Source organism: Fulmarus glacialis, unplaced genomic scaffold, assembly GCF_000690835.1.
Source record: "Fulmarus glacialis isolate BGI_N327 unplaced genomic scaffold, ASM69083v1 scaffold34977, whole genome shotgun sequence".
Classification (NCBI taxonomy): Eukaryota; Metazoa; Chordata; class Aves; order Procellariiformes; family Procellariidae; genus Fulmarus; species Fulmarus glacialis.
Genome location: NW_009224415.1, coordinates 1 through 11,867, shown reverse-complemented (window position 1 = coordinate 11,867; position 11,867 = coordinate 1). Strand labels below are relative to the sequence as shown.

Here is an 11,867-nt window from a genome sequence, read left to right as displayed (position 1 = left end):
GGTGTCTGTCCCTGGGGTAGGGAGCTCGGAGGCACCTACAGCGCGGGGAGCGTTTTTCAGGTGGAATCACAGGATAACCAGGCAAGGGGACAGCCAGCTCTGAAGGGACGCACTCCGTTACATGCAAATAATGCTTGTGCCAAGGGAAAGAAACAAACCCCCAAAACAAACAAAAAAGCCCCACCAAAGAACACACACACCCTCCCCCCCAACCAAAAAAAAAGTGCAGTATACGGACTAGAAATATTTGACCCTTCTAGTCTTGGACAGGTGGAAAAACTCTGATGACTGTGAATTAACTAATTTGGAAAGTCTCCCAACAGCACATGGTTGGAATCGGATGCCTGCGGCCATGCTACTTCAGGAGAAGCTGTCCTTGCCCAGGAGTCGCTCACAACAGGGTAAGGCAGCTCCTACACCCACCACGTTACCTAGACCACATCTCATCGACGGGCACAGTACAAGCAGAGTAGATCCTAAAGCTCAGAGATTTAGGCTCCAACAGTGCTCTAATGCTGGTGCAAAAAATAAACGGGAGACAACAACAGGCCTCTAATAAACAAAGTAAAGGAAAAGTCAGAATTTCTTACTTGAGTTTTATCTAAGCTAGCAACTTAAATGTTTTCTTCATCTCTTACATGACTGAGAAACAAAGAGAAAAGATTTCATTGCACCTCTGAAGAGCAGCAGGTTTTGAATGGCTTGCTCAGCAAAACTAAGGGAGGTACCTTGTTAAGTGCAGTTTTACTGCATGCTCATCAATACAGCATTAGAGCACTTCCCATGAACGTAGTAAGTACTAAGAAGTATCTGTCATATGTTAATTCACTCCCTACAGAGAAAAAAAAATGCACGCATGTGAACATGAGCGAGGAAGTACAGTCATTTGGAGGTTTGTTTAGGGATCTATTTTAGCATACATATTTTATGTATTAGAAAAGTCAAAACCAAAACAAACCATCCAACAAAGCCTCACTATATTGTTACTCTCATTCATATTTTTATTATCCATACTAATTATTTCTGCCACACATATTAAGATGTTTTCTATGCTCAAGATTATCACTAATGCAGAAATTGATGCAAATTTCAATTTTTACTATATTTCATAGTCAACATGAGCTCATTTATCACTGTCCACAGTTTACTAAATAAGGTCAAAAGTCAGTAGTGTTAAGTTCCTCACTCTCCACCATGCATGTATTTCAATACATATCTTGAGCAACATTTGCTCTGACCACAAACATTTAACAAATTTGAAATGCTTTGCCCTGTTATTTGAAAGACTGCATTGAAATCTGTTGGAAAGAAGATGACTTCTGCCAAGAAACTGCCATCAAGTCCGAACACTGAGCAAAACCAATCTCCTCATTTGCCTCTCTGCGCAAATCCTGGCAATCCGGTGTTTTCCTGCATGCTGGACCCCAAAACACTCATGACCAATGGTTTTTTGACAAAGCCTCAGGTTTTATTATTTAAAACAACTTCAAGTGAACATGGTGCTATACCACCTATCTCACAGATGGCACCCTGTACTTACCATCCAGTGGATCAAACCTTTTCAAAACACTTACTCACTTTTGGATCATTTCAAGATAGTAATTTAAACACTGCCATTGACAGAAGTAGGGTATATGACTACCCCAATTTACAGCATACTCTGTAAAAACGCATCTCCATTTTTTTGCCATAGACTTAGATGGGACACTTAGCTTGAAGAAAACAAATCTGACTTATTTCAGTCATTCTGGTAGTAACTGTCAGTATCTGATTTATTTTGGGTTTGCTGGGTTGAATAAGACGTAACAAAAACGACGTAGACCATTTGATGATACACTTCTCTCAGGACACTAATACCAACACAATGCATATGACTTTGATATGGTGTACATATGTATGGTGATATGTATCAGCTCAGGTATTGAAGTCAGAAGTTTAACATCCACTTGCTCCCAATATAATCAGGTGAAACAGGCAGATACTGTTCATGCCACCAAGCACATTTGCTTCCCTAACCTTTAAAGAGGGCACTGTTTCTATTTCATAGCAGTAGAAAAAGATGCCTCTCCACATCAAAAATAGCCTTGAGTAGCTATAACAAATCACTATAATACAAATAGCCTATATAGATGTATACAGATTGTTCTAATAGGCTCTGGAACCAAAACAGAAAATGAGGAACTTGCAACCAGTGTCTGCTTCTTTGTATTTTCTTTTTCCCATTGCTAGTGTCTCTCCTCCTTAGCCCCCACCTCCCCTCAGAAAATAGCCCTATTTTGGCAAGTATACCATTACACTCAACCAAGGCACTAAAGCTCCTGCACTGCCCTCCTTCCAACGGCTATAAATGAAGCATTCTCACCCCCTTCCCTTGCAATGCAGTAGGTATCTGCAGGAAAGAAGGAACAGCAGCTACCCCAGACATTTCTGACTCACCTCAGCACTCCTCTCAAGGCTCTATGTAAAGCAATTGGAAGAAACACCTGCCACCTTCTCCCTGTTCCAAAAGTATAAAATTTACACAGAATAACATATGTCTGCATAATAAATATTTTCGTCTAAAGACAGAAATCAGTCATAAATGGTATTCAGGAAACAGACTGATACAGAAAATTCAGAAGTCTGCTAAAACTGCTACCGAAAGGAGTGTAGTTGAAATAGTCACAATTTGGATAGAATGCCTAACAAAACAGAACCACTTCAAGTCCAGTGTTCCAGGTTGTCATGGTAATACAAATGCTAACCCATATATATAAACAATACAATTTTAAATTACATTCTTCCACCATCCAAAACAACAGGTGCAGGACTCCCAAGCACAGTGTCATGCTTCATGTCATTTTACAACACTTGTAACCTCACCAGGATGATCCCTTTTTTGAGAATCTTTAATCATACCAGTATTCCTAAGATACTGGTCAATGCCAAAAGAGTACAAATTAAAATACCAGCTCAAGAAAAATACATATTCTCATATAAGTAACAATGTTTTTGATTTAGAATATGCTTTACAGCTACACTGTAAGATTACTAATTGTAGTAGGATGGAAGAATTAAGTCATATTCATTGATAGGACAATTTGTCACAGGATTAATTTACCACTACACTAAAATACCACACTACAGGTTTATAATTTTTCCAATTACCTTGTTTGTTCAACCCAAACAAATGTTTCAAAATAGTCCAAAAATATTCAATGTACATTACCTAATGTTAAAAAGAATGTTCTGCATGACATAAAATCTACCTCTATGCTTCCAGGTGGAGGTTTTCCAAATTGGATGCCTGAATTAGAGTATCTAAATTCAGTGTCTTAGTTTCAGATGTGCCAAACACTACGAACAATAAGAAAAGAGGAAAGCATATAACCATAACCATATAACACATAACTGTTTCCGCTTTGGTGGAGAACAGAAAGATAAGACGTTAACAGATGTTGACTATATGGAGCTACTGAAGTTGTTTGAAAACCCATTGTCTAGATTCAGTAGGTATTTCCAGACAAATATTTCATTTAGTTATGAGTAACTTTAAATCAAGTACCAAAACTATGTTTTAATATTCAGCTCACCAATATTTCACTGAAAGCAAAAATGACAACTTTGTATATCAAAGTGATATAAAAATATATCTAATCATATTTGTTATAATACTATACTTTCCAAAAATAGTAATTCATATATCCAATCTTTTACCAATTCTGTAGGTGCTCTGAGTGAAACAGAAAAATATCTAGTTAACAACATATTAAAGAGAACTAAGATTCCTTCTGATGCCCTCAAAAGGCATCCCCCTCAAACTTCCTTTTTTTTTTTTTTTAAGAATCTTGTGTTGTTCCTTGAATTAGGTGTCGGATCTTCTCAGCATCTTTTTCAATAGTTTTATTTTTAGGATCAATCTTGAGAGCTGCTTCATAATCCTGGAGACCTAATAGAGATACATTAATAAGAATGTCAATCAATAATGCAAGAGCATCCTCTTTAGCAACTAACTGGAAATAACTGCTCCCTAGTCATACGCAGAAAGTATTGATCTTGAGTTTTGCTATTGAGCAAGATGGAATCTGAATGACATTAGGTTTAACTTTTGCCAGTAAATACATTTATATTTTGTTTATATACTTTACAAAACATTTTAGTGGAAATGCTGTACTACATAAACATTTTCAGGTATTGAAACATGAAAACAGAGCCTCTTCATTTACATATACATACACACATATATATGCGTATGTGCATGAGGGGAGTGTTCAAAAGGATTCTGCAGAGGAGATAAAAATTGAATGACAGAATGAAAGTGCATGAAAACAAGAAAAAAAAAAAAGACATGAACTGTGAATACTAGAGCTTGGGAGAAAAAAAGCAAACCATGAGTTCAGGAAGTAAAATAAAATCTTGTTTAATTGTCTTTTTTATAATGTTTCCAAGTGCAAATGAAGCTGTACGGGAATGACGAAGGGATTCATAGGTAGAAAAAGGTAACCAATGTGAAAAGCTTAGTATTTCAACATTGACATTTTGAGTATTCTTCACTTTCTATTATCGACTTTCATTTGTAAATTTGCCTTACAAAATGTCCTGGTTTCGGCTGCGATAGGGTTAAATTTCTTGCTAGTGCTGTGGTTTGGATTTAGTATGAGGAGAATGTTGATAACACACTGATGTTTTCAGTTGTTGCTAAGTGCCCTCCTAGTCCAAGGACAGCTCCCATGCCTACTGACTGAGCTAGGTACACAAGATGGGAGGGAACATAATCAGGACAGCCAGCTCAGCTGGCTAATGGGGTATTCCATACCATGTGACATCATGCTCAGTATATGAATGGTAGGCGTGATCCAGGAAGTACCGATCGCTACCTGGTTATCGGTCAGCGCGGGTGGTGAGCAATTGCATTGTGCATCACTTATTTTGTATATTTTATCATTATCATTATTATTCTCCCTTTTCTGTTTTATTAAACTGTCTTTATCTCAACTCATGAGTTTTTCTCACTCTTATCCTTCCGATTCTCTCCCCGTCCCACTGGGGGGGGTGGAGTGAGTGAGCGGCTGCGTGGTATTTGGCTGCCTGCCAGGTTAAACCACGACACAAAACTAAACTCTTACAGAACTCAGTAGGGACACTGTTAATTCAGATATTTTCACACAAATCACATGTACTTGATTAAACATTTTGCTCATCAATATGGGTTTCATACATCATTTTACAAAGATACGTTATTAAGCACTTCACAAGCAAATACTTTAGAAATATTTAGGTTATTTTAAGTTAATTTGTTCTATAGTTGGAAATACTGTAAATACAATCTCAAAACCAATAAAACATTGCTTCTTGAACAGCAAAACTACTGCAACCCACTTTGCATCCTACATTTGAATGCTTCCCAATGCAGATACCGCATCTCTGACCTCTCATTCGTCTCACTAATACCTTCCATGGCCACCAAGATGCTACGGTCAATAGCTGGCCATTACGCACAGAAAGACTGATTACCCAATAGACCAAACAGAGGATACACAAAGCTAAAGCATTTTCCTCATCAGAGAAACTAATCTGTACTTGTTAAATTAGGAGTACAATCAATTTTCTTAAAAGTTGTAAAGATTTTTCAAGTGGAATTGCAATTAGCTAGTAAATTTAAAAAAAAAAAAAAATTAAGGAATGTGGTATAAAGGTTCATAACAAAAAGAGACGTAGATTGTATAGGCCTCCTTTAAAAAATAAAAGTGTGAGTGTCTCATTGAGCTAAACAAAATTATTTGCAGTTACTATAAATCCACATGCATGTTTTCGTAAAATCAAGGTCTCACCTTCAGTATATAATTCCAGCTGACAAAATGCTGTTCCACGTCTCACATATGCTTTTACTCGAGCATTCTCATTATCAGGAACAGGTGGTGTCAGCATTTCTAGTGCCTTTACAAATGAAAACACCCAAAATATTTAGAGATAGATTTTCCATAATTTTGAGGTTTTTTCTCATTTACAGACACTTCTCTCACCTAATTACTATTATTAGGCACTAACAAAATAACTATTCAAACAGAAATAGAAAATAACTATTCACATTTAACTATATTGTTTGTGAATCTAGTCATTAAGATTTGTATCTGTGACCCCACTGTTTGCTAAATACAGTTTCATTGCCATGGCTAAAAACTGACAAATACTGTGTTAAATGTTTATTACAGCCAAATAATGTATTCTACCTTCATACATGATATTACATATGATGCTACAAACAAAAAAAAAAGAGCAGCCCTAAAAAAGCACATGTGTTGTAGCAGTAGTTACTAGAAAAAACAAGTTTCAAGCCTCAAATACTTATCAGTTCAAAAAATAATAATTCTGGGACAACTTTTTCCAAATTATTCAGGTGCCAGTTCAGATCACTCCTCTCTCATTGCACAAATAATGGCTGCTAAAACATCGAGATGATACAGCCCTTCTTTAAAAATGTCTGGTTTGCTGGGGTTTTTTTTAAGGTATGCTCCTCTTCACCATCACCTTTTTTTTTTTTCTTCCCAAAAAGAAGAAATGAAGAACACCACAACATAATACCAAAGGTATCTGCGGTTTTTTTTTTTTTTTTTCTGCTCAAAGTTGTCTTTTTTTTCAAATGTATATATTGCTACAATATTTTACCTGTAAAGAAACATGTACTGAGTCAACATATGGCCATTCGGCCCAAATGCGTAGAAGCATGGTTTGGGGTTTTTTTGTTGTTGTTTTGTTTTGTTTCATATTTCTGAAAGTTCATTAATCAATCACTATCAAATTTTAATATTTCACCATGGCTTCATTATATCAATTTTGAATTTAAAAATTTTGAACCGCACTAATAAGTATTTACAGATCTGCTTGAAATAGAAGCATCACAGTAATAAATCACAATCATGTATAAGATGATAGTCTGAGAACCTATATATTTATACCTTAGAGGAATCTTCAATAGCTTTATGTAAATTTCTCAGTTTAAGGTGGCAAGCAGCACGATTCAGATACAGTAGGGGAAGCTTATTGTTTAGCCGCACTGCAAGGTTATATGCATTTACAGCTGCAAGATAGTTTCCCGTTGCAAACATTTTGCTAAGTATAAAACAAAAAGTGAAACATGCACTTTAAACAAGGTGATACATCACAAAATAAATACCTACTTATTGTTAACAATTCATTTTCAAAAATTTGAAGTTTTAGCAGCTTTTCCTTGGAAATGGCCATTTATAGCCTTTCCTGAGAACAACATAGCTGAAGTTCAAACTTTATGCTGACAATATAGCATATAGACACATAGCTTAACAAAAATAGTCACTGCTCAAAAGCAATGAAGAACAGTAAGAGGTGGACACATCTATGCAGACACAGGACTAATTTTGAAAGCATGTATCTGATTACGATTGCCTAATCAAACCTTTGTATATAACACAGCTATATAAACATACCAGTATTTTTATCAAATTGCTAAAGGTGTTTAATCTCTCAACAAAAAGTACAAATGAAAGAAAATCCACCTAGGTATAACATTGCACTGACTTAATGGTCCTCATAGAAGAGTATGCATTATGTGTTCACAATGATTTTGTTCATCGTGAGCTTCAGCAATTGCATCTCATAGCTTTATCAGATTCAAACCCCATAAGCTGTCAATAAATTCTCTACTAAGTAGACGTTCACCATCTGTGTCTAGGATAATAGAAAATATCAAAACTAAAAGACACACACTATATAACTAATAATTAAGTACCTCTTCAAATGGAATCTAACTTACTTCCCTTTGTCCTTTAACCAATCTGGATTCTTCTCCTCTTCTTTTAAATCTTCCAGCTCAGACAAATCAGCACTTACTGTTCTTCGAGCTTCTGCTTGTTTACGTAGCCACTGTAAATATACAATGTGCAAGTATTATTTCTGAGGGAAAATTCAAATTCGAAAAAGGATTTTGCTTTCATCTGTTCACTCACTCCTATCAAAAGAATTCTATATGCCACATATTTTGGACAGAGAGAAATATTTAATAATGTCAGATATGAAAAACTTCCAAGTTTCCCCAAATATTTTATTACTATGTGAGAAGTAAGGTTACTGCATCACTAATTAATACATTTTTCTTTGCTTGCTTGTTTGTTTCGGAACTTCCAAAATGACTCTTTGTGTTCATTCAATACGGCTCAAAAGAGCTATGAGGTTCTCTTTAAGAAGTCAGAACTTAAAGAATCTTAAACATAAGAATAAAGACATTTCAAATTTTGTACTTCAAAGAATTCAATTAATATCGCTGCCCTTTTTTTTTTTTCCCCTCCCAAAAAAAGGAACGTACTATTTATTAATCTGCACAATCACATGCTTGGTGAAAGTAATTTTTAGATAAAAGTGTTTCTTTACATCTTAATTTAAAAAAGACTGCCTTCCTTGGAAGATAAGAGTATTGTACAGGTGACATTCCTTGGCACAGGTAACATTTTTGTCAACTTACTAAATAAATGGTAAATAATTCACCACCTTGGAAGACAGTGAGCAATCCTTACCTCCTCCTCTTCTGCAACGCGAGATTCTCGCAGAGCTGTAGGAAAAACTCGTGATGTAAAGTTGATTTTAATGGTAGCAGCAGATCGAGGAGCTGGTAACTGTTCTTCCTTTAAATTTTCTGAAAACATACTATAGGAACCATGACCTATGAAGAAAATTGGAGTACTGGAAATGAAAAATGAAGCAAAAGGGATGTTTCTCATTTTCTACCAAAGTCCAAAGTACACCTAATTTAGAAATCCTGCACATTAGAACTAAATCTCTAATAGCTTGAGAAAGGTTTAGACTTGTTCTTTTGAAGGGAAGGTTTAAAAAACGTTTGCTCTTGCTGTATCATGCCATCTATTTACTGGCTACATTATCTGTCACAAATGAACTTTAACTCCTCTTACACCACTATCTCTGTCACTTATGAGATTCTCTGCCACGGCAACTACAAGAGCTAAAAACTAACCTTACTAAAACAAACAAACCAAAAATGAAATATTTTCTGTGGTTTTAGTTCCCTGAATTGGCTCTCTGTGGGGCCAAGACATGGGATAGAGAGAGTGAAAGGAGATTGCCTATTTCTACGAAAACCAGCAGTTAGGTAACTTAGGGTAACATGAACTCCACCCTCAGAAAGTCTCCATTACACTGTCAGAAAGGCTTTCTGTTTTACTTTTCTAAAGCTTAGAACAAAACCTGCCTTTATATTTCCAAAGACTTAAACGAGAGCTAAGAACTCACATGCTTTAGCTCAATAAATTGCCTAAACATAAAGACATTAAAATAACTGCAAAGAGAATTAGTTCAGTATGGTGGAAACAAAGATAAATGATGAATTAGAAACACCTAGGAATAAAGTTATACCCATACTTTAAAGAATGATAAAATACACTTCAATAATACAACCTTCAGTAGGTTTGAGTCTGGTCTTAGAAGTTCCTTCATTAGAAATCCTAGTTTTGTTCATTTTTTCCTTTTTCTTCTCCTTTAATTGCTCTACTTCTTGATGCAGTTCCCCTTTTTGTACCCTCTTTTGTTTCTCAGCATCTTTTTGCTGTTTTTTCCATAACTCCAACTCCTTAGTGACCCTCTGCCGCTCCTTTTCTTTCAGATCTTCAATTCTTTTTCTTTCTGCTTCTTCTAGCTGTTTGAATGATAAACCTATGAGATATGTAACATCTGATAACAGTAAGATGACTGAGTTACCATTATTTTCCCAGTTTTATATCCCAAGCATAGCATCATCATTAATGTGATCATACAAGCAGAGTTATGAAAGATGCTTAAAAATGATTGGGAGAGTAAAGATTTCTGAATAGCTTTTAAAAGTAATTTCTTTTAACTGTTTTACTACCACTACTAAGGTATGATCCAGAAACATTCAGAAATAAGTTTTACTTGTAAACAATGAAAATCCTAGCCATATTCTAACGCAGATCTCTGGACTATACAGAAATGTAAAATATATGGCTTCATTTTAATACACTATTTCTTATTTTTCCTCTTCTCTTTGAGAATATTACATAGGCAGAATAGGTACAACGTTGCTACTAGAGAAAGTCACTAACGGCAGTTCATTTTGGTCCAAATTGCATACGCAATCTTAAAATTTCATTGTATACTTTAAAAAATCCTTCTAAACACAAATGAAGTGACCAGACTTTTTATGTACATAAAAATTTTGAAGAACATATCTTAAAATACACATAAAAGGCAGAACGACAAAGATACGCACACACAAAAGGCAATGAACAGCAAGTCTGATATAAAATATAACAATGAATAAATTTTTTTTAAAAATTAGTATTTTTGACAGTGCTGAATGACTACACACTTGCACTGATGCAAAGGCCACAAAAGATTATACTTCTGCCACATTACTGTAGTCTCCTTTCAACTAACAAAAATCGGAGCTCCTCACCAAAAATTTTCATTAGTATTACTAATGGAAAATGGCAACTTCTAAGTATTTTTTCTGTATCATTTTCCTATTTGGTAATAGATATGTTTTAAGTACAAAGAAATAACAAGGTTCTCCACCACTATAATAAAAATGAGTACTTTTCGTATTTTTTAAGGTACATTTAACCAAGCAGCTACCAGATTAATTGGTAATTATTTACACGTATATGTCTTGCAGAGTTTCTTCTAAGCTTACCTTCATTGTAGCCTCCAAAGCATATTTTTTGTGTTCCTGTTTTGTAACTTTTTTTGCTTCTATCTCCTCTTTTGCCTTTTCATGGGCTTTTAGAACAGCATTCTCTCTTAGATATTGCAGTTCCTCCTTGTTAGCTTAAAAAACAAATAAAAACTATTTTAGTAATTTAGGCCTGAAGTTCTACTGTTATGTACCGTATTCATAAACACAGGATTACTTTTGCTACTCTGTCTGGGAAAACGCAACATGGTTCAAATTCCACAGAGTAGCCTCTATCAAGCCCATCTCTAAAATAGAAAAACTAAGATTTGCTTACACACAAGATGTAAGTTTTACAAGAAACATTGTTTTGTTTTGTACGCGCTACAGCCAGTAGATATTCTTCGTCTGTTTTCATATACTTTCTATTTTTAACAATGAACAAGGTTTAGCTTATAAGATATCTAGCAGCAGCAGTTTTACATTGCTTATTATAGTTTGTAAATTTTTGGCACAGTTTGGGTTTCTTACATGCAATCTACTTATCACAGTAGAGCACTTACCATTTGCTAGAGTTAGGGAATCCCACATGGCCACTTCTTTTTTATACAAAGTGAAGAAAATGATTCCATTTCCAATCTTTGCTGTGCTATTTGTGTCATCAATAGGAGCATATAAAATGGCTTCAAATAAAAAGGGAGGGATGCTTACCTATAAAAATATAACTAATTTGTACTAATATTTACAGTTTTTAATTAAATCTCACATATTCAGAATACTCAGTACAAGCATACAGTAAACCTCAAGAAACACATGCTATTGACAAAACTAATTTGCTTAGTATCCAGTATAGAGGTTATATATTCTATTAGACCAGACAAAAGAGATTGAAAAAGTTGGTTCTTCAGCACCGCAACAGAAGCTGTGGACCTCAAATTTAGAATTATTATTCATAATATAAGCAGATGTGTATAATTCGGGCCATTTATAAGAGAAAAGGCAGCTGGCACCTACTGAGTAGCAAGAGCATTAGTACAGAGAAGAACTAAGAGTGGTAAAACCGTCATCTCTAGTGGGATAGGGATTTAACAGCCTGCAGCATACAAAAGGAGATTTTAGATTAAATATTATAAAAAATTATAAACTTGACAGCGCTGCCGTGGTGTATTAAGCGTGTGCTTTTTAACAGAGCTTTAAAGTAACGCCAAGCCACAGG

At 35.1% G+C, this 11,867-nt stretch overlaps 2 protein-coding genes across 2 annotated transcripts; one reads left to right on the top strand and one right to left on the bottom strand.

Moving 5' to 3' along the window:
- Positions 1 to 340: 340 nt before the first annotated feature.
- Positions 341 to 1,666, top strand: LOC104079937 (chromosome unknown open reading frame, human C15orf65). Its single transcript, XM_009582140.1, has 2 exons — positions 341 to 406; positions 1,304 to 1,666. Exons 1-2 carry the CDS (start codon positions 341 to 343, stop codon positions 1,664 to 1,666), a joined length of 429 nt encoding a protein of 142 aa, XP_009580435.1.
- Positions 1,667 to 3,387: 1,721 nt separating this feature from the next.
- On the bottom strand, positions 3,388 to 11,386 carry DYX1C1 (dyslexia susceptibility 1 candidate 1; the record flags this gene model as incomplete). Its single annotated transcript, XM_009582141.1, is given in 8 exon segments — positions 3,388 to 3,928; positions 5,811 to 5,916; positions 6,936 to 7,089; positions 7,769 to 7,878; positions 8,526 to 8,671; positions 9,421 to 9,658; positions 10,673 to 10,806; positions 11,215 to 11,386. Coding segments are annotated over 8 exon segments (1,170 nt in total), but the record flags the coding sequence as incomplete, so codon positions are not given.
- Between the last annotated feature and the right edge of the window lie 481 nt (positions 11,387 to 11,867).